Raw genomic sequence first — 24,060 nt, 5'->3', positions numbered from 1 at the left:
AACAGGATCCAGCATCTCAAAGAAGTCCAGACTGGGCCTGGTCCAGGGTTGGGGAAAGAAAACAGTGGTGACTTTGGTGAAAGGATGCATAATAGTTATAACTGCTAACATTTATTGGCTCTTTACTATGAATTCAGATTTGGTCCTAAGAATTTAATATTTACTACTTATCTCAATCTCCAAAATAATGCTATGAACCTGGAAACTGGTGGTGTCATTCCAGGTGGCGTCATTATTCCATTGAACAGATATGTTCTTTAGTATGTTTAGTTATTCCACTCTTAATACAACTTTGTGGTGAGGGCAGCTTCCCCAGTTTCAGGCATTCCCAGATGTGGGAACAAAGGAAATTATTAACTTAGTCTTAGAAGTTCTTGTATAAATAAAACTAAATCAATTGCTATTGATATTTTTACAATGGCATATCCATCAAAATTCTAGCTGGGCATCTTAGAATATTCAAGGTACCAGACAAGGACTCCTTAATTTGGAAGACGGGGAAAGATGGGTGTCCTTGGAGAGAGAGGTGGGTGTGACCTAGTATGGTTGGCCTTGAGAACTCTTGTCCCAACTGCCCCAGGTTTTGAGAGAAGAGAAAGAACGGGTCTAGAGCAGACAGGACTTTCCAGCATCTTTCTCCTTCAAATAGTATCTGGATTGGCCTCGGGGCACTGTGTAGTTGGGTGGACCGTCAGAGTCTCTGGATTCTGGGTGGGACTCCTGATGCAAGCCTGTCCATCTGTGTTTCATCTCCTTGGCCAAAGATATTGGCTCAGTGTCAGGCAATGACTCAAGTTGGTCCACAAGGGTCAAGCCTGGCATTTTGCTGGGATGATGGGGAGACATCCCATCCCATGTGCTTTATTCTCTGAGGTTGCTAAGCTATGATTTGTGAGTCTGGGACTGCCATAAGCTGCTGTACCTTGGAAGTGCCTATCTGATCATGAAGCCAGCAGAGAGGAATCACCATTAGGAGTTGGACACCAGTTTCTGGTGTATCTCTTATACACTAACTCCAGCCTGTGCCGGAAACCAGATCAACCTGCAGACTTTTCACTCATGTGAGTCTGCAGATCCCCTTTTTTGCTATATGCCTTTTCAGCTTTCTATCAATCATTCCATCCCAAAGCATTCTGACCCAGGACCTTAGCCTGTTTGACATCTCAGTTAGGAGGCAACTGGGATGGTGTTTGCATGAAGGGTAGTGAGCCGACTGCTGGTTCCGGGCAGTGGTCCGTCTGCAGTGGGTTAGGTCATCCTCACGTGCTGCTTGTCCCAGTACCCACTGGGCCCAAGCAACCTGCCTTTGCCCAAGAAAGCTTATTCCTAAAGAACAGAACTTACCAGAACAGCTGAAAATACTGACCACCTGGTTAAATGTGGATCCCATTGCTTGGATCCTGTTGAAGGAAAGAGAGACTGTCTTGGGACCAGTAATTCCCAAGCTGGGTGTTTCTCAAACAGATGACATGTGTGTCATAGGATGGTCGTCCTGTCCTCAGGACGTCTTCTAACTGTGTCAAGTGGGCCAGTCATGCTGCCGAAACCAAAAGGAAAGAGCTCAAACCCACAGACTCTAGTGTGGGTACAGAGTCTGCTTTGACCTCTGTGTATTCACTCATTCACTGGGACAGAGCCCTTGAGCTGCTCACCAAAGCCCTTGCTCTTCTATTTCCCGTCACTCACAGCCTCTCCTGCAATTGGGTGAGGCCGTGTGACCGAATTCTAGCGGATGGAATAGAATTGGAAGCCGTGTGCCCCTTCAGACCTTCATGCACTCTCCCATGGCTTTTCCCACTCACATTGCACAGCGGGCCAATTTCCAGGGAGCCTTCAAGGTCCTGTGTGCAAAATTCTGGGCATCTACCAACCTGGGTCCCCATACCCTGTGGTCACCTGTTCACTCTCCCAGTATTGCTGCCCAGGAAGGGGTAAATTTCTGTCGTACATTTGGGGTCCCCTCTTTACCGTAGTTACCCTACCCCAACTAATACATTTACCTAAACGTGTCAAGCACCAAGCATGAGGTCAGATAGGCGTACGCTGTTAATTAAGGCAGCTCTGTGGCAAGCCTTATAAACCCCTCTGGGTTTTCCATGAGGCTGAAGGGAACTCTGCATGACCTGCTCCGCCCACCTGGAAGCCTCTTCTTCTCTGCATTTCACTCACAGGGGCCTCCTTCCGTTCGCAGAATGTGCCAGGTTCTCTCCTGTCTCTGACTTCTGCACACACTTCCTCTGCCTAGAACATCTCATTCCTTCCTCTGTGTGGGTCTCAACTGAAACTTTGCTTCTCCTTGAAAGCCTTCACAGTCCAGCCACAAGAATGGGCAAGATCCCCATTTCATATTTTTATACCATTTTATGCATTTTTATATTTATATTTTATATAGTTTTCCTTTATAGCATTAATCATAATTTGCCATTTTATACGTGAGCTATTATTTGATTACTATCCTAGTTCCCCCCTAGACTATAGGTTCCTTTAGGTCAGGGCTCTGTTTCATTTTCTTTACCATCATGTGGTTGGTTACTTGGAAAGGTACCTGGTAGAAAATGCTCAGTAAAAATTTGTTGAGTGGATAAGGTGTACATGGACCCCATCCTCTTCCAAGGGACTTTATTCATTAATTATTTCTCACTCCCTGTACCATCAATATCAAGACTAAATCAAATATCAGAAACCTGGGAAAGGTGATGCCCAACAGAAATAGCATGACTTTAGTGGTATATGATCACATTTTTGCTTGAGATGTGTTCAGTTTGTGATACTGAGTCGTTAAAGAGATACCCTGGGATTTCCCTGGTGGCACAGTGGTTAAAATGTGCCTGCCAATGCAGGGGACACGGGTTCGATCCCTGGTCCGGGAAGATCTCACACGCTGCAGAGCAACTAAGCCCATGTGCCACAACTACTGAGCCTGTGTGCCACAACTACTGAAGCCCACGCGCCTAGAGCCTGTACTCCCCAACAAGAGAAGCCACCGCAGTGAGAAGCCCGTGCACCGCAACGAAGAGTAGCCCCCGCTCGCCGCAACTAGGGAAAGCCCACGCGCAGCAACAAAGACCCAATGCAGCCAAAAAAAAAAAAAAAGATATCCTGCAAACAGTCTGGAAGTCAGACCTGTTAACTGTAGAAATGGCTGTGCTAAGATGAACGCAGAGGCAGTAACTGAAATCTGGGAGTAGATTAGATCATGGAAAGAGGGCAGAAAAAGAGAAAAAAAGTCATACTATTGTGGAATAAACAACATTAAGGATCGTTACGGAATCTGTGTCTTATTCAACTCTGTGCCCTACTCAGCGCCCAACGCAATAACTATGCATAGTGAATGCTGATGAAGAGGACCCAGTAAAGGATGCTGTAATGGGTTTTCCTGTAACAATGCTGCATAACAAGCAACCTCTAAATCTTTGTGGCTGACAAGAACACTTTTTATTGTGCACAGATCTGGGAGCAGCTCTGTTTCGGTCTCAGAGGTGGGTGCAGGTCTGCTCCACGTGACTTTCATTCAAGGACCAGGTTGAATAAGCAGTGCCCACCTGCGGAAAGCCCCTCCCTTGGAGAATGGCCTCAGCTGTGTCACACTCACTAACATTCCCTGTTAGGGAACTAACCAACTAATTCACCGACTAACACAGGAGCAAGTCATCTGCATGGAAGCAACCTACATGTCCTTCAACAGAAGAATGGATAAAGAAGATATGTTATATATGTATACAATGGACTATTACTTAGCCATAAAAAAATAATGAAATAATGCCATTTGCAGCGACATGGATGGACCTAGAGATGATCATACTAAGTGAAGTAAGTCAGACAGAGAAAGAAAAGTACCATATGATATCACTTATATGTGGAATCTAACAAATGATGCAAATGAACTTATTTACAAAACAGAAATAGGGTTACAGACATAGAGAACAGACTTGTGGTTTCCAGGGGGGAGGGGAGCAGGGGAGGGAAGGATTGGGAGTTTGGGATTAGAGATGCAAACTATTATATAGGGAATAGATAAACAACAAGGTCCTACTGTATAGCACAGAGAAATATATTCAATATCCTGTGACAAACCATATTGGAAAAGAATAAAGAATGCATATATACATATATACATATACATATATACATATATATATTCAGTTATATATATATATATATATATATATATATATATATATATATATATATATATTTCCCTGTTGGCACACTGGTTAAGAATCCTCCTGCCAATGCAGGGGACACGGGTTTGATCCCTGGTCTGGGAAGATCCCACATGCCGCAGAGCAACTAAGCCTGTGCACCACAACTACTGAGCCCGTGAGCCACAACTACTATGTGTGTGTGTATATATATACACATATATATATATATATATATATATAACTCAATCACTTTGTTATACAGCAGAAATGAACACAACAGTGTAAATCAACTATACTTCAATAAAATAAATTCTATAAAAAGAAGCAAGTCATCTGGCCAAGCCCAAGTCAGTGGCCCAAAGATGTTTTTTCCCATCCTTCTCTACTGTGAGGGGCTGGAAAAAACACGGCGGCAGGTCTGAGTGTGTGATCCTTTCAGGAGGAGGGAGAAATCGGACAGAAAATCCAGTCTTCAAGTTGGAGAACTAGGACAATAAGACTTCCTTCCAAGAAGGAAGTCTTCAATAGTAGATGCAGAGAGGGTCAATACCTACCCTGAGGAAAGGCTGTTGGATGTGTTTGTGGTTAGGTATCATTTAGGAGAGCATTTCAGCAAAGTGGTGGGGGCACAAACCACCCAGCAATAGAGGTAGACTTGCCAGATTTAGCAAATAAAAATATAGGATGCCAAGTTGACTTTTTAAAAATAAATTTATTTATTTATTTATTTATGGCTGTGTTGGGTCTTCGTTGCTGTGCACGGGCTTTCTCTAGTTGCGATGAGCGGGGGCTACTCTTTGTTGCAGTGCGCGGGCTTCTCATCGCGGTGGCTTCTCTTGTTGCAGAGCACAGGCCCTAGAGCGTGCGGGCTTCAGTAGTTGTGGCTCGCGGGCTCAGTAGTTATGGCTCACGGGCTCTAGAGAGCTGGCTCAGTAGTTGTGGTGCACGGGCTTAGCTGCTCTGCAGCATGTGAGATCTTCCCGGACCAGGGCTCGAACCCATGTCCCCTGAATTGGCAGGCGGATTCTTAGCCACTGCGCCACCAAGGAAGCCCCCCGAGTTGACTTTGAGTTTCTGATAAACAAAAACTAATTAAAAAATGATATTTAGCTCTAATTAGTCATTGTTTATATGAAATTCAAATTAACGTAGGTAGCTTGTATTTTGATGTGGCAGCCTTACATCGGGGTCATGAATGAGCAGAAGATGAGGTATTGGTATTGGAAGAAGGACCGAAAAGACCGTTTTTGAAGTTTGGTGATAAAGGGAGGGTGGGATAAACTGGAGGGTGTATATAGTAGTGAAGGGTTCTCTTAGTAGCGAAGACCTAACCCACGTTATCAGAGATCGTCTCACATACACCCATGGTGGGTGTGTGTGGGCTAACATTTCACATTTTGGGAGCTGATGGGATGAAGGAAAAAATTTGAGCAGTAATTGGACACAGTGACCCCAGGGCATCTCTTTGTGGCAATTAAAACAAACCACACACGACTCCTAAGACTTTGTCCCAAGCTATGAGCTTAGAGTAACCTGCATGGGACCAATTACTAAAAATGTCATTACATGGTGGCTGTGACTTGCTCCCCTCTGGTTTTCACAGATGTGAAGATTTGTCTGTTGTGCCCTGTTGAGAGGTTCCCAAGGAGACTCGGGGTGGCAGCACAGGTTGGGCATGGGGGCTGCACAGCGGACAGATGACCACTGGCTGCCTCTGAAGAGAGGGCACTCTACACCTAGCTGATGACCATGGAGTCTCCTTTGGAAGCAAATGGCTTAGAGGGTGTGTGGACTGAGTCTGGGAGGACCCGACAGCTCCATGGGCCGGAATTCAACCCCAAGATGCAGATTTTTGTGACTGATGCAGAACTGAGGGGTACAGTCGCTGCATTGGGCCCGGGGACAGTTGGGGAGGGTACCCAAGACAATGTTGCCTTGGAACCCAAGGATTAGTTTGGGGCTCAGCCAAACACACCTCTGTTCATTCCTTCACTCCCGCCTTGAGGTGGGAGAATGGTTTGGGTTGCCGTCCTTTCCCATCTAGTGGACTCTCTGCTCTTGAAGGTCGAGCTCAGCTGTGAGCACGTAGGCAGGATGCCGAGTGTTGAGACAGTAGACCATGGTGCCTATTCTGGCTCCATCACTAGACCCGCACTGCAAACTTTGACCTGCACCTTAGCTACAGGTCCACGCTGCAGATCCTTTATGTGACACAGGGGTCATAAGAATACTTACCTCATAGGGCTATTGTGAGAATTAACTGGAATCCCGTAGCCCTTTGTATGCAAATCAAATATATGTCATTGTAATTATTTCTTTAGGTAATGATCACTCTTAGTAGACAGGGGGGTCCTTTAAGACAGGGTCCATTTTGTTTTTTGTTTTTATTTTTATATCCCAAGTACTTACTTAATGTCTAGTACACAACGAAGTCCTTAATACTGTTGGTTAAGTAAAATCAGATCACATATCTCGGGCTGGGATTTCCAGAAATTAAGTTGTCAGAGTCGGCAAGAAACCCTGAGGATTTAGCAAAATGACTGTCCTTCCGGTTACTTCCTCTCCGTCATGCAGGCCCTGAAATCATAACGCCGTACAAACCTGTGTGATGTGCAGAGCAGTTTCTGCTTCTGTGCTTGTCCAGACAGAAGAATCCTTGAGCCGCCTTCAGCTACCTTCTCTTTCGGTGGCAGCCCCTGCCGGCCTCCAGCCTGTGCCGTCTGACTGCCGGTGCATTAAAAGCTCCGCTCTGATAGTGTGTTGTACAATGGACTGATAATCTGTTTTTGTCTCCTGTTGACCCAGCCTCACAGATAATTCCACGACTTTTAGACCAAACAAATGGCTGACTTGATAGGGTAAAATTCAGTCAACTGTTTAAAAAACTTTAAACAACTGATTGTCTCAAATTTGATTTCGATTTAGTTGTGTTTACTCTGCTTTACAAAGCTAAAGCCCGTGTGGTCTATAAAAATTTAAGGTCTCCTAGAATGTGGCGACTAGATCACAACAGTTATTTTACAGCAATGCAACATGAAATCAGTGATCACCAAGTGTTGTGAGGATGATGGTGATGAAATATATGAAACCGCGCAGGACCCTAGGCACAAAAGCCTTTCCTGGCACACAAGGCTTCCTGTGTCCCCCATTTCTTGATTACAGGAAATAGGCTTCATTCAGCCTCCAGAACCTTCCCTGAGTTCCAACGGGCAGGTTCAAACCGTTGCTAATCAGGGAAGAGAGGGGATGCAGAGACACGGGAGGAGTAGTCAGGAAACAATAGTGCAACCTTGGGGCAGGTCCTGGTTCCCCTCAAGGGATACACATAACAATGTCTTTGGCCTGTTTTGCAGATACCAAACCCCCCAACAGATGGGAGAAGTTAACAGCATGCTGCCCATAAGCACGTAGTCCCCAGACCAGTTGGAACCAGAAGGTTAATGATGCCGACTCCCGATTACCTCACCACCAACCAATCAAAAGAATGTTCATGAGCTGATCACGCCCTGCTCCTTGACCACTCACTACCCACTCCAGGGCAGGACACACAGTTCTGAGGGCATTAGCACACTGTGGCCCCCTTTGCCTGGCAAAGCAATAAAGCTATTCTTTCCTCTTTCACTCAGAATTCTGTCTCTGAGATTTAACTAGGTGTAGGTATACAGAGGCCAGGTTTAGCATCATATATGAACACATTTTGGGGGAAGGAAAGAAAATATCATGAAATTAAATTAAGAAAGCCAATAATTTTTCTTTAACATACTACTTTTGGAGACTCATCTATTATCTTTGAAGATATATTTTTTTCCCTAAGATTCTGTTGAAGACGATTTAATGAATTGCTTGGTTGGTTAAGTTGACCAACTCTAAGGCAAAGTTCTACAAATCGGTCAGGGGTCCAGAAGGAACCGACGGAAAGAGGAACCAGACACTTCCACGAGAGATGCAGGAATTAATATTTTTGACATGTTGCATCGTACTTGAAATGATTCGGCAATTGGACAACAGCACACTTAAACAGCAGCAGGAAAACAACCTTCCATTTGATTCTTACTGAGATTTATTGTTTTTAATAATGCCACTTTTCAGAAGTATAGTCATGTGCTCACTTAGGCTGACAAAGTGAAAACTTGTACGTGATGCAAAGTACCCTTTGGGCCGGAGATTAAGACACAAATGGTGCGGTGACAAGTCAAGTGCCCCCAGCAGGTGACAAACCCCACCTCCCTTCCTGTGATCTGGCTCCCATCTTGCCCCACAGAACCCACAATGAATATCTGGCAAAACACAGAACACAGATGGCTGTCAACTGACATGAAAAGTAAATTTTATTAAACATGTTTACATACATGAGTTGGAAGTTCATTTAAAAGCACAGGGGAGTGTTAAGACAAGTGGTCAAAATAGAAAGATACTACCCAATTAGAATCAGTTGATTGTTGGCCACTAAGACAGAACGGAATCTAGTAGAAGTACACCAATGCTTCAGTCCTTCCTGCTCAGCATGGTGACCAGTGGTCAATCTGTGCCCTGGGAACGATGGGCAGGTCGTTCTGGCGTGTGTAAATAATAAATAATTCACTTGGTGCAGGCAGTATGTCTATGGATTAAAATCTATGTGTACACAGTGTCTACATGTGTTACAGCCCCACAGGAGGAATCTACACCAAAATATTTATTAGAAGGAATTTGGTCCATACTACATCACGTTTTCCAGAGGGTAAAAAATAAAGTCCATCTATAGACATTTCACCCCCGACTCACAGACTGAGTCTGGCTGAAACCTGCAAAATGTCTATAACCAAAAATGGATGGCTTAGATTTCTTGGTTATTTCAGTAGAGTAATTAACAAGCAAACTGTACAAGTACATGCAACATACAAGCTGGCCTATGTGGAACTAACATACATTATTAAATAACCTTTTGTTTCTTTTCTTTGCTCTCTTTCTTTATTTTCTTTTTCTTTTTTCTTTTTTTTTACAAAACGTGCATGCAGCTTTGAACAGTTCCAAGTCATGCTGCTCTATCTGTGAAATCACAAAAGTGGAGGGACCCGTAAAAGGAGGGAGAAGATCTCAATGCACCTGCAGAGCCTGCAGTTGGTAGCACATATACAGAAGGTCACAAGGGAATTCAAGGCCGAGAAAAACTCAGATGAAGAAAATGCAAATTGAAATTGGACTTTGTTTCATTTCCCGCCCCCCAGAAGTAAGATACTCTGCATTAAAAAAAATCAAGCTTTGTGCTTGCATCAGTCTCAAAGAAATGTAAATTAAAATTGGATAAAAATACATTAGTTTAGTGCAGAATATTTTGACTGGAATTTCCAGTGGAATATTAACAGCCCACACCTTGCTCTTTCCAGAACAGGTGGTGTGTCTACACGGAGACATGGCTGAGGAACCGGGACATTGCTCAAAGTGTCTGAGGCTCAAATCCATTTCTAGTCACCATTTTGGGAAGTCAAACATATGGTTTGTACACATGAGCGTATACTTGTTTTGCTTTTTTTTTTTTTTTTGGATGTCAGGAAGGAAAAGGCATTACCAGGAGTGTTTCCAAGGTACCATGATGCTGTCAGTTTAGTTCCCAGCACTAGCTGCAGACTCGGTTCTGTAAAAGTATTCCATGCAAAACAGTGGAAAACATAAATTATGTTTTAGAATGCAAACAGATATGCGCTTCACTCAAAAAAAGTGATTCTGTGGTTATTTGTTTTTGGAAGATAACTTTTTGTTTTCTGGGTAAGATCATAAGACACATAAGACGTGGAAGGATTATAAAGCGAAAGCCAGTGAAACCCTGCATTGGCCTCATCTTGTCTTGTTGTACACACTCTGCGGAGATGCTACAGAGACTGCTTCAGCCCTTTTTTTTTTGGTGCTTTTGGAAAAAGAAAGGAAGGGTCTCTGTAAATATCACGAGGCCTGTCTGTCATGCCACAGCCAAAAACGAGTGGAAATAACAAATACAGTGAAAACCAAACCGAAACAAAACAAATCAAGAAACCGAAATCAACAAACAACAACACACAAAGAAACAAAACTTGTCAACCCCAGGGAAATAACACTGCTTGCGGTTTGTGCAAAAAACAGGTAAAATACAGCTTTTCACAGAGTGAGAGTTTCCAGTTCAATTTGGGATGTGTGTGTGTGTGTGTGTGTGTGTGTGTGAATTTGTAGTTTCCCCTCTCTCATTTGTCAGAAGCATCAGTGATTCTCACTAGCACATTAACTTCCTGTATTTGACAACTGCCTTGTTCTGTCATGTGAAGCCAGGTTTTAAACAACGATAGGGACATATTATTGAAACACGACTACCGGCAAAACACAAGTTGATTGTCTGTCTCCAACCATTCTTTCGATCGTGAAATATCTGGTTCAGATTATTATCCTGAAGGTAGAGTCTTACTGGTGTGAGTTCATTAGGACCGGATGCAGGGGGGCCCGGTGGAACTTTCCAGAGATGACTGGGAAGCCCGGCGGGTCAGGGGGGTGAGCGTGGGTTCAACCAGTGATGACGGGGGGAACAGCTTGTACCAGCCGATGACCATGCTGGAAAGATCCAGTTCCTCCAACAAGATCTGGGCCACGCCCATAAAGCATTTGTGGTCCATCCTGCCGTAGTCTCCCCAGACAATCACCTGCAGAGACAGACAACTGCAGTAAAGCCTGAGCTCCTCTCCTTCATGTGTGAACAGTTGAAAGCACACTATTCTGTAAAAGTGAGCCAGTGAGGGAAGCGGGGGAAATGAATATAACTAAGACCAAGGAGGTATAATAATAAAAAGGTACTATCCTTCAGGTACTCCGAGAGACACTTCACCAGGATTTTTAGATGTGATGGAACGCAAATCACGTTTCCCTAGTCAATGAGGGTATTGTCTACATAAACCATGTTAAAAATAAATACACACGTTTATGTATACATAAATTCAAAACCGTCTTTAGCAACTATGATCTAGTAAGCAAAGTCCAGGGCCACAGAGATATACAAATGAAAATGTGTGCAAGCTAGGAGGACGAAACAACCCAACTCCCTGTACCATGGCGTGCGTGGATGGTGCAGTATGTACAAAGGATGAGAATATTCATTAAATTTCTTTTATATTATAGACTTGTTAGTGAAGGGGCAAGTTGAACAATAATTGTAAGCTGGTGCCCTTGAGGACTTGCCTGACAATTTTGACTTGATCAGAACGTTAATAAGTCAGTGAGCTCACTGACAATTACCACCTTCTGTCTCCTTTTGGTGTCAGGTAAGATTTCCATTACACTTGCACCAGGTTCTGTTTCCAACCCTTTAATCCCCAGTGGAGGTTCCCAAATGAATTCACTCAACTGCTTTACACAGGCAGGGATGGTGAATCTTGCCTTTTCAGTTTACTGAGTAACCTTGCCAAATTATTTAATCCCTGTGATCCTCAGACATAATCTTTAAAATGGGAATAATCGTGGTCAAAACATTTAGAAAAGGAAGCACTTAACAATGCACCTGACATTCAACCCGTCCTGAATGTTTGCTGGTCCTTTCCTTTCTTCCTCTTTGAATCCCATGTCTGGCTCAATAAACTAGTATTAGCATTGGTTGCCCTGATTATCTATCTATCTATCAATTATCTATCCATCTATCATCTATTTATCTATCTATCTAGGAGAGGAAATGGGTGGGAAATAGAGCAGAAGTAAAAGGAGAGGATGGAGAGAAGGAAGAAAATGAGAGTGAAAATTAAAATCTTGTTTTCCATTAGAACCAAAAGATATTTTGATACTATATATTACGTATATTGTAAATGAACAATTTGGACTTTATTCTCTTCCTGTTGGACCACCTCTTCAATGTTGATATGGATAACGGGCCTGTTACAGTGTAAAAAGTCAAACCAGCTATTACTGACCTGAAGGACTTTACCCTGTGGACTTTCGTCAAAAACCAGGGACTGTTGATACAAGGGGTCAAGGGTCTTTCGTGCAATTCTTGTCTTCTTTTTGGCTATGCAGGCCCCGTTCTCCAAAAGATACACTTTGACATATGGAGCTGAACAAAGGTAACATTAACAGATAAGAAGTTAATCCTTCAAGTTAAATTGTTTTTATTAGAGAATGCTTCCTTAGACAAATAGAGATGCTTGTTAAACATTTCCCATTGATTAGTTAAACCATTTAAAATTTTCAGTGCTCCATAAATTCTATCCCTTAAAACCCATATGTTACCACTAACGCCATTTTCCTCTCTTGAAGTAAATGCGTGCAAAGTTATCATAAGATTCTGACTGACTTGGTTTATGGCTGGCAATACAAAACAGGTTTATATCTTAAAGCACATTTTATATCTAAAAGCGCATCCTTTTTGTGATTAGAACAGAATTTTTATCCCGCGTTTATAAATGGGCAGAAAAATAAATAACTGACACAGCTAAGAAGCCATCATAACTAAACTTTATCTTAATACAACAAAAGTCTTCCTAATACTTCCTGACAGAATAATTGTGCACGGAAAACCCAGATCCACTTTTATGATCCGCTTTTCTTTGATCCACAATCAAAGAACTAGAAAAGCTGCCTTGTTAATCAATCAGATAATGCAAAATAGAGCACGTGAAATTCAAATGCAGCAAATGTTTTGAGTTTTTGCCCATGTAAGACTCTCTTGTCCAAACAGTAACACCGCTCCTTACCAGGCGTGGATTTGGAACCAGGCTTTTGAGTGAGGCTTCGTGCTCTAATCACTTCAACTTCTAATTGGCCCTTTTTATCCTCCATTCCAATCTGTATATCACCTGTGGAAGCAAAATGTTTCAGCTTCTTTGCAGTCATATGCAGTTAAAAAAATAGAGGTCCATAAGAGACCCCAAATTATGATCTTCATGATCTTCATAAATAACTAACATTTTGAGCTCCCCTACCCCATTTTCTTTCCCTACCTCCAAATCAGGTTTTGAAATGTTTCTCTTCATTTTTCTGGTGCTAATCTAACTTATGAGAGTCTCATACTAGTATATAAATTACTTAACTGCAACAATACTGAAGTATTTAAGTGATTCTTGTACTCTAATAAGATTTCTTATCCTTTATGTCATCTATTATATAATACTTCTTAATAAAAAGTACAATTATCTGTGTTTCCATTATCTAGAGAAAACCTCCATTAATGTTTTGGTAAATATCCTAGCAATTTCACAAGTTCATTCATTCTCTTCTCCTTCTTCCCTTCCTTTCCTCCCTTCTTTCCTTCCTTCCTCCCTCCCTCCCTCCCTTCTTTCCTTCCTTCCTCCCTCCCTCCCTCCCTTCTTTCCTTCCTTCCTCCCTCCCTCCCTCCCTTCTTTCCTTCCTTCCTCCCTCCCTCCCTCCCTTCTTTCTTTCCTTCCTTCCTCCCTCCCTCCTTCCCTCCTTTCCTTCCTTCCTTCCTTCCTTCCTCCATCCCTCCCTCCTTTCCTTCTTTCCTTATCTCTCTATCACTATTTATATCTATGTATCAATCTATCCATCTCTATCTAACTATATGTGTATCTATCTATCTATCTATCCATCATGACCATACATCCTCAATTTATTGACTGTATGAACCACTGACTGGGCATGTCATTACCTATTTAACCAGATCCCTCTGGATGGAAATATAGGTTATCTACATTGCTGTCATCATAAACAGCATTAGGATGAACAGCTTTATAAGGAATTTTTGCACCCTTGGTCAATTATTTCTTGAGCATAAATTCCCAGATTTTCAATTGTTAGGTCTAATTGAATGGACATTTAAAAATGCCATGTGTATTGCCAACATCCTTCAGAAAGGTTGTGCCAGTTTGTACTGTGACCAGAAGAATCTGTCTTTCCCATTTCCCACAGCCCACTAATACTGTTATGAGCAACATGCCTACTTTTTGCCAATCTGACAGTCAAAAAGTTATAATTAGCATTTCTTTGATTATTAGGGAGGTTGAACATATTTCTAAATATTTTCAGTTTTTATTCCTTCTTTTGTATTGCCTGTTCATGTCCTTTACCTATTTTTATAAGATGCTCAACTTTTTCTGAATGATACGATACTTTATCCCTGAAAATATTAAATATAATTATTTCTAAGTTATTTTTAGTTGGTTGAATCATCTCTACTTTCTCAGTTGTGAATTCCTTTTACTTGCCTGGTCCATTGATCAATGTTGTGGTTCTGGATTGTTTATTAGTTTATCGTTTATTGTTTATAATAATTCTGTTTCAGACCTTAGCTCCTGGACTCTTGGGTTTTTGCTTTTGTTTTAATCACATACACACATAGTTTAAAGAGTCAAACTGTTCTCTAAGACTTGTTATTAGTATAAAATATTCCCGGCCTTTCTCTCAACCTCTTGCCTTCCAAAGGTCACTGTTTTCAAAATTCTCAGTATTTTAACTGATTTATTTTTTACTTTTTGGCATTTGCATCCCTATCTCTAAATACCATACATATATTTTCCTTTTTTTCTTCAGTTTTAGATATCATTATTGACCCCCAATTTTGCTCTCTCTCACTGTTTCCTACCCCCACCATATACTTGACATTTTCTGTCATCCTCTTCTCCCAATATTCATATTTATATTATGATTAGGCAACATTATTTGTAGCCGAGTGAACTGGAGTACCACGATTACTTCTCATTTCTTGGACACTCTTCTTTTTCCCTACACCCACTAAGTGTCTTTTAAAAAGCCCTTGCTGACATTTTTATGGATGTATCACTGATTCAACCCCTTACTCTCTCCTGGTTGTTTATCTCTTCCATAAAATCAAGCACATTAGGTATTCTATAGATTTTGTCTTACGAATCTGACATGCTATTGATACAGCTTGGACAGGTTGCTTATAAAGCCCGTTGCAGCTGTTTTATTACATTTTCCTTCACTACCATCCTGGGTATCCCACCCATTTCTCTCTTGTGTGGAAGCATTTATTTACTGGATGTCATATTCCTCTTTTGTAGTTCAAAATTTTTTCATTCACTTAGTTCATTTTGTTGAAGTATATCCTCCAATAGCTTTCCAAGCAATGTTGGGTATAAGGAAAATGTTTTGAGACCATTCCCATCTGAATATGTATTTATTCTAGCCTCATACTTACTTGATGATTTGACTGGCTATTTTAGTCTTCGTTGGAAATCAATTGTTTTTTTTTTTTTATTTTTTTTTTATTTTTTATTTATTTATGGCTGTGTTGGGTCTTCGTTTCTGTGCGAGGGCTTTCTCCAGTTGTGGCAAGTGGGGACCACTCTTCATCGCGGTGCGCAGGCCTCTCACTATCGCGGCCTCTCTTGTTGCGGAGCACAGGCTCCAGACGCGCAGGCTCAGCAATTGTGGCTCACGGGCCCAGTTGCTCCGCGGCATGTGGGATCTTCCCAGACCAGGGCTCGAACCCGTGTCCCCTGCATTGGCAGGCAGATTCTCAACCACTGCGCCACCAGGGAAGCCCGGAAATCAATTGTTACTCAGAATTTCGAAGGCAATGCTCATCTTCTGGATTCCAGTATTATTATTGAAGGGTCCAATGAGAAGCAGATTTTTGATAGTCCGCATAAAATAATTTTTCCTCTTAGGAAACTTGTGGGGTATTCTATCAACCTCTGGTGCTGTAAAATCTCGCGATGATGTCTTTGTGTTGACCTATTTTCTCATGCATTTTGCTGACTACTCTATGGGTTCTTTCAAGCTGGAATCTCATGTCCTTCAGGAAACATCTATTTCACATGTTGCATATAATTTTCTCCATTTATCCTCTTTTTAAACTTTATATATGGCATATTTTGCTAGTAGAAGTTTATCTGGCTTTGGCCTGGAAGTTCTTTCCCACTCCAAGAGTATAGAAACATTAACTTAAGTGATTTTCAATATTTTCCAGTGTCTTTCTCCACCCCGTTTCTCCTTTACAATTGAATCCAATTTTTTAAAAATTAATTAATTAATTAATTTGTTTTCGGCTGCGTTGGGTCTTCATTGCTGCACGCGGGCTTTCTCTAGTTGTGGCGAGCAGGGGCTACTCCTTGTTGTGGTGCGCTGGCTTCTCATTGTTGTGGCTTCTCTTGTTGCAGAGCACGGGCTCTAGGCGCGCGGGCTTCAGTAGTTGTGGCTTGCTGCCTCTAGAGCACAGGCTCAGTAGTTATGGTGCACGGGCTTAGTTGCTCCGTGACATGTGGAATCTTCTCAGACCAGGGCTTGAACCTGTGTCCCCTGCACTGGCAGGCAGATTCTCAACCACTGCACAACCAGGGAAGCCCCCAAAACATTATTTTTTTAAGTTCTGAAGTAGGGAGGTAATTTCATTAATATTTTTTTGCATAGCTAGACACTTACGCCAATCTCCTTTATTGAATAATCCATCGTTTTTTCCGTGCTATAAAATTCTACCCTTCTCCTACATTTGGATTTACTGTAGACTCTCTATCTTAACAGAATTTTGCTAATTCAGAGATTAATGACTAACTTTAGTCATTTTGCATATCTCAAGTTAGAAAAATGCATTAGAAATTAGAATAGTCATTTGAAACCAGCAACACCTGAGCTAAAATCTTGCGTCTCGCTTGTATTACTATTATGTTACTTTATTTTTTTATTATTATTTTTTTATTATGCTACTTTAAATGATCTTATCAACCATGAAACATCAGTTTTCCTACAGAAAAAAATTATTCTTACCCATTGCAGGGGTGGCGAGGGTTTGGCGGCCAACAAGCTGGGCTGGTCCCAGTCCGTCGAGAAAATCACTGAATTGACTATCCGCTCCTAGTCTCACTCCAGGAAATATTAAGCTATTAGCAAAAGGACAATAATCAAGACATTAGATCTTCTAGAATTCTTTTCATTAGTTTCCATTAGATGACGAGTTCTGATCATGAATCAAACAGTACTTAGGCAATCGGTTTACTTACTGATTCTTTGCATTTCCTCTGAACCAAGCCCATGAAGCTCAGCACTGATGGCGAAAAGGTCTAAACGATCAATTTAAGACCTGATGTTGTTACATAATATTGAGCAGAGTTCCCTGTGCTACACAGTAGGTCCTTGTTGGTTATCCATTTTAAATATAGCAATGTGTACATGTCAATCCCAAACTCCCAGTTATCCCTCCCCCTCTTCCCTCCTGGTAACCATAAGTTCACCTGAAACTAACACAACATTGTTAATCAACTATACTCCAATAAAAAATAAAAAGTTTAAAAAAAGACCTGATGTTCTATTCAGGAGGGCTCAGTTATAGTTTTCAATGTAGTAAGTTTTCTGCACACTTTACAAATACAAATCCCTACATAAATGTATCACTGACGTAAGATACAAGGTGCAAAATTTTATGTCATGAACTAATACATAAATAATTGTTCATCAGTATTAAGTAACATTAACGCTAAATGTTAAGAAATGGTTAATAATTTCTTGAATATATATTATAGTATAGTACAAGTTCTTATTTACAAATCAAAATGTTTAATTTCTTCATTTCTGAAAGAATTAAAATTTCATATTACCTGAGATTTTTATTTAATTCAAATGGAAATGAATTGGTTAACGTACGTCTATTTCTCACCACACCAGGACTGCCTGAAGCCCCGGGCTACAGGCTCTCCCAGAGCAGTGACTGTGCTCTTGTTTACTGACATCTCCTGGGTAACAAGAACCAGGCTTGTTACACAGTTGGACTTCAGTAAGTATTTTTTGGAATAAACAGGTTTCTATAAGGATTGATTGTTTCCAGTGTGCTTTCACACATATTATTTCTTCAGAATCAAAGGAATTAGATAGGGTATTAATTATTATCCCATCCAGGGACTATAAAATAAATCTATGAGAGGTTAAGTGGCTTATTCATGGTGGAGGTAAATATTATTAGGCTTGTTAATTTTTACTATTTTAAAAATTTTTATTGGAGTAGAGGTGATTTACAATGTTGTGTTAGTTTCAGGTGTACAGCAAAGTGAATCAGTTATACATATACATATATCCACTCTTTTTAAGATTCTTTTCCCATATAGGCCATTACAGAATATTGAGTAGAGTTCCCTGTGCTATACAGTAGGTCGTTATTAGTTATCTATTCCATATACAGTAGTGTGTATATGTCAATCCCAATCTAGATTTGTTAATTTTTATATCCGAAAATAGTGTCTCTAGTTTTCTATTTGCAGATTGCTTCATAATACTTCAGCAAATATTGGTATTTTGTCAGCAAGTTTAACTACATAACATCATGCCTGCTGATTTTTGTTCTTGGCTGTATCTTGCTGGGAGTATGTATATCACTCATTGGAGCAAATAAAGGGATTCACTAGTTTTAGGAATGGGAAAGCATATCATGAACATTAACTTGGCAGAATTTACTTCATTTTCTGAACAGAATAGAAAAATGCCAGGAAAATAAAATAAATTGTTAATATTAGATTGGTAAAAGATATTTGAATGGTAATAAATAATTACGGAAAACTTGTACATGGTCAATCCCCAAGTAACCCACTGTAGGATACTAATTACTTGTTATCTATCACCTTAGTAAAAGTTCAATTTTACCAGAAAAATTCTCAAGCATAGGAAAATGCAGGTTTTGTGCAAGATCTATATGAAATGGTAAAAATCATGTCAAGTAACCAAAACAAAAATCTGGTTGTATTTTTTCAAAATTAATTAATTTCAGGATTAACTAAAATTCTTTAATCAGAAAAACAATGAAGCAGATAGCTCCTGGGCTCTTTTTCCTAAGGTAAAAATGAGTTCGTGATGTTTTAAAAACAAGAAATTTTAAGTTGTTATTATGAGAACGTTAGCCTTACAACAACTTAGAGCCCAAAATAGTTTGGAGAAAAGTAGGAATACGGGCACTTAGTTCCACACTTCTAAGTTTTAATTCAGATTTTGGTAACTGGGCCAGACAATGAATTTACCATAAGAAAGAATCCATTAAATGTGGCATTTCTACAATAAGCATCTGGTCATGGACTATTCTGAGATTTTCTGGATGATAGAAGTCAGTTTATTCACGTTCACCCGTCAATTTCTTCATCCCTTTGAAACGTCTGTGTGACCAGGTGCAGAGGTGTGTCCATGTGTGTGTATCCAGAGAGGTCAGGCTGTTTTCAAGTGGATGGTTGACCTCCTGGCTGTATAAAGAAGCTGCAGGATCACCCTGGGGACCTTGTTATCTGCCCTGTGACTACAGGACCCTTGGCCCCGGGCCACGCGGATGTGCAGAGGCCACTTACTTTCCCTCGGAGCTGTAACTGTTGATGCTGCCATCCGTAGACTCCCGGCTCGGTTGCCTCACCATCTTTCTCATCTCGGCTGCCATTCCCGTCTCTGTGCTTCTCTGGATGGTGCTTTTTAACTTCTTGTGGCCTGACTCTGACAGGAGAGAGTGAAAGAAACTCTAAGTTTGTTTCAGACGATTCCCCCTGAATATCGATTGATTCTGCAAGTACGATAGTTAATTATGCATATAATTAAAAATCTACGCAGAAAAGTAGTGTCTAAGAGAATACTCTGATTAATTAAATCTCTTTGCCAAAGGATGCTTTGGCCAAGGGGGAAGCAGCGGAAGGTAGACCAGCTGCCTGTATCCCAATGAGCCAAAATGCACTCCTTCTATTACTGCTGCTGAAGTTGTCAACTTCAGTGAAAAACTGGATTTCGCACTGAACTGTTCTGTGCAACCTAACAGGTTTCTCCTAATCTGGGATGCTCCAACTGCATAGGGACAAACCTAAATGGATGAACCATGTCCTTTAAAGGAGAAGAGGCACTTGGAACTCAGCGTGAAAAATACCGCTGTGTTGGTACTGCCAGGTATCTGCAATCCTCACACACAAAAAAAAGTAGCACTTTATTTAATGATTTTTGCAACACCGTAACATAGATGATCTCATCTGACATGACACAGAGGTTACCTATGTAGGCAGAACAGGTACTATCTTAATTCCAGCCTTCCCAGCTATGCATGGCCTTTCGACCCAGCTGTAGCCTTCTGACCGCAGTTTTGGGCTGAGTCTCTTTTTGCACTGTGAATCATACCGGCTGATTATTTCCTTGATAAACTCTAAGTTCAGAGCAACTTTCTTGAGTCCCTTTGAAATGCACTAGCCAGTATACGATTCATAGCAAGGATATGGAATTCTAAAACATTTATTTGATTCGAGCAATATCGAAAGGTTAGACAAACTGTTAGACTTTTACAACCTGCCATGCTTTTTCTACCTACACATTCTATACGCATTTCTCGTTTTCTTTCCATTTTATTTTCACATAGTATCATTTAATACCCATGAATAATATATGAAAAATGCCCTATGTACATAACCACATACATAAAATACATACATATGTGTATACACATAACCTTTTCAATCCTCATAAAACCCCTGTGAAGAAGATGCCTAAAAACATTCCTAAATCAACTGTATGAAAACTGAACGTTTTCCTCTCATTTTGGGTCAATGCAACGCTTTTGTAAGTTGTCTAATAAAAGATGTCATGGGTTATATCCTATGGAAAGCTTCATTGGTTTGTTTGTTGTTGTTTCACCAAATTTGAATTTAATTTCTACAAGGAGGGGGACGTGGGGAATATTCCTCACCGTTATCCTTAGTATCTAGAACAGTGGTGCGAATCACAGCTCTCATAAGAAAGGGCATTTTCTCATCCCACTTAACACAATTACAATACAATACAAACAGGTCTATATTCTTTTTGAGGATTGTACTGTTTCATTGTATGGTTACGTGGCATCACAATTAAACCATCTCTTTGCTGATGAGCATTTGGGATGTTTCCAGTTGTTACAGGAGTTTTTATAGATTAAATTTTTAGAAGTTGAAATGCTAGGGAAAGGGGAGGAATCTGTTTGATCTTATTAACTGTCTCTAACTTGCCGTTTAGAAACCTTGTAGCAATTTGTGCTCCTACCAACCTTCCCGTGGATGTACCCATTTTCTCACCTATGGCTCTGGACTCTCCACCTGTCCTCTTTCTGGTCTCTGTGTTGCCCACTGGACTTGTCATTGTAGAATTTGTACACTTACTCAAGGCAGGGACTTCACCTTTGGCCACTCCGGGGGCTGTTTAGCTTAGTTTGGGTGTTTATTTATGTGTATCCTGTGCCTCCTTCTTAGATGTAGTTCCTGTATGAAGTCACCGTGTAGAGCAATGTTTCATCCCTGCGTGCCTATTGGCTGCACCCCGCCTGAGGGGAAGGGGCAAGCTCCCAGGGCGTATTACCCAAGTGAGCCAACTAGAATCGTGAAAAATGTTAACCCCAGGCAGCCTGAGGCAATAAACGAGGGTAGAACACCAAATTCTATTGAAAATAATGAGGTTGATAGCTAGAAAAATGAGGGCAAATTTTAAATCTATATGGTGGGGGAATACTGAAAACTGGAGAGAAACAGTTAAGAGAACCAGCTGCAAGGGGTTCAGGTTAGAGTATCTGTTCATTCAGTTGTTCATTTATTTACCCATCCATGCAACAAATATTTACTAAGCACCAACCAGGTGTCCCACACTGTTCTAGGTGCTGGGTATACACTGATGAGTAACAAATTTTCTGCCGTCATGGAGCTTACATACGTGTGTGTATACAAGCAAGGCAATGATCACATCAACAAATATATATAAGAGGCCTGGTAATCTGTGCTACAGATAAAAATAGGCAGGAGAAGGGGGATGGAGAGTGTCGGGGACAGAGCAGCAATGGTTTTATTAAAAAGGGGGTCAGGGTCTCATCAAGCATCGGTCTGGAGGACGTGAAGGGACTGGACGGTGGCCCCCATGGCTGGCTTGGTCCTGGCGGCTGTTCTGGGGAGGCTGTGAGTGACGGCGGTCAGGAGGGGCCGCTGTCTGGTCAGCAGCCCCCAGTCCTCAGTTTCCTCTGCAGTGTTTCCGGTGCTGATCCTGAGTCCGGCCAGGAGGTTCTGTGTGCCTGGCCATCCAGATGATGGGGAGGCGCTGTCAGAGCCTGGCTTCTCCCGCATTTCCTAACACCCGTTACACGTGGTTGTCATGACATATTTGTTCAATGAATGAAAAGAAAAAATTTAAAAGTGAAGAGTTCTTTACCAATTTGTATTTTTAATGGCGATATCAAGTTTTCTCAAAGAAAGGTGTATCTACAGGGTGTCCCCAAATCCTTACAGCAGCTTTAAACCTTCATAGCTTTCAAAATGTAAGTGCTACACACTTTGCAAAATCACCATTTAAGAGGTTGGTTATTGAACTTTCTTTTATACTTATTTAATTTGGTGGATTTGAATAATAGTTTTTAATTTTAAAGTTTTTGTTTTAGTCCTTCTGAAGATGGCAATCATGGACCCATATCTCTCGTCTTACTCATGTTAATAAATATTCATCACAAAGAGTTTTGATGCACTAGACAATTGCATAAAGGCCCGGGTAACAGCTGGGTAAACAATTCCAGCCATGAAACTGTCTGATTTGTATTCAAAGGGCTCTCTTATTATCCGGAATGTAAGGGTTGGAAGGAACATTATTTTATAGATGTGGAAACTGTACATTTGGAGAAGTATAATTCATGCAACAAATATCTGTCCAGCACTTGCACTGGTCCTTGCCTTTTCTGGATGCTGGTGATACAGCAGTGAGCACAACCGACACGAGCCTCTGCCTGATGGAGCTTACATTCTAGTGGGAACAAAGGCTTGTTCACCATCGCCCTCGTTAGCCCAGAAGCTGGATGAGAAACCTGATTTCCTGAACCACAGTCTTGTGATCATTCCATTATACCACAGTTTAGGAAAACACAGCGTCTGATCTGATTAATTTTACAAACAGAACAATCGTTTAGCTACACAGATATTTTCACGTATACATTTTCATAAGGGCTTACAAGTTCATTTGAAAACATTGTTAGAATCACATATATTCTATACAAGTGTATATAATTATTTGTATTCATCTCTCTAGGCTATAATTATAGCATAAATATGTTACATATGTCATTTTTAATACCAATATAATATACTAAACCATTAAATATTAGAAAATACTGTTCTGTCTGTTAAAGATACCACCAGTATTTAATAATTACTTGTATCCACTGAAGAATCATTAACCAGATAAAGACATGAAGTTTGCTATCAAATGATGTCATGAAACCTTTGACCTGAAACTTCTGTCCTAAGTACTATACAAAGAACAAAAGGATTAGAAAACTTGTACATTCACAAACACACAAAAATTAGTAAAATCCAATTATTGGGGGTAAGTATTTTACACATGCTTTGGAAGAGCAGATTTTCTCTCACAGAATGTTCCAAAATGTGTCCTATTTAGATACGAACTCTCACTTTTCATATTTAGAGATGCTAAGTTTAGAAACAACTTATTGACTTATTAATTCATTCTATAAATACTCATTAAGCACCAAGGGCCTATAATCTAACAGGCATCGTTCTAGGTGTTGGAGCTACACCAGTAATAAGACAGGATATCACATACCATAAATAGCTGAAACAGGTCGGGTAACATGATAATTTTTGACAAATACCACATGATATCACTTATATGTGCACTCTGACAAAAAAGATACAAATGAACTCATCTACAAAACAAAAACAGACTCACAGACATAGAAAACAAACTTAGGGTTGCCAAAGGGGGAAGGGGGGAGGGATAAATCAGGAGTTTGGGATTAACATATACACACTACTATATATAAAATAGATAAACACCAAGGACCTATTGTATAGCCCAGGGAACTCTACTCAGTATCTTGTAATAACCTATAATGGAAAAGAATCTGAAAAAGAATAGATAGGTAGATAGATAGAAAGATAGATGTATAACTGAATCACTCTGCTGTACACCTGAAACTAACATGATATTGTAAATCAACTATACTTCAATTAAAAAATAAAGATAGGGCTTTCCTGGTGGCGCTGTGGTTGAGAAT

At 40.7% G+C, this 24,060-nt stretch overlaps 1 protein-coding gene across 37 annotated transcripts in view; it reads right to left on the bottom strand.

The window, feature by feature from the left end:
* Window positions 1-8,455: 8,455 nt before the first annotated feature.
* RIMS1 (regulating synaptic membrane exocytosis 1) overlaps window positions 8,456-24,060 on the bottom strand; it is a 467,002-nt gene continuing 451,397 nt past the window's right edge. For all 37 annotated transcript variants that reach the window (XM_082404981.1, XM_082404982.1, XM_082404992.1 and 34 more), the window contains 5 exons: window positions 19,364-19,502; window positions 16,812-16,924; window positions 12,824-12,925; window positions 12,044-12,183; window positions 8,456-10,789 (listed from right to left, as the gene is read on the bottom strand). In XM_082404981.1, the coding sequence (XP_082261107.1) occupies window positions 10,571-10,789; window positions 12,044-12,183; window positions 12,824-12,925; window positions 16,812-16,924; window positions 19,364-19,502 (713 nt within the window). In that variant the 3' untranslated portion in view covers window positions 8,456-10,570. The remainder of the gene's footprint in view (window positions 10,790-12,043; window positions 12,184-12,823; window positions 12,926-16,811; window positions 16,925-19,363; window positions 19,503-24,060) is intronic.

Source organism: Balaenoptera borealis, assembly GCF_965194805.1.
Source record: "Balaenoptera borealis genome assembly, chromosome: 9".
NCBI lineage: Eukaryota > Metazoa > Chordata > Mammalia > Artiodactyla > Balaenopteridae > Balaenoptera > Balaenoptera borealis.
The sequence above is the reverse complement of the archived record's forward strand: the minus strand, read 5'-3'. Positions and strand labels throughout refer to the sequence as shown.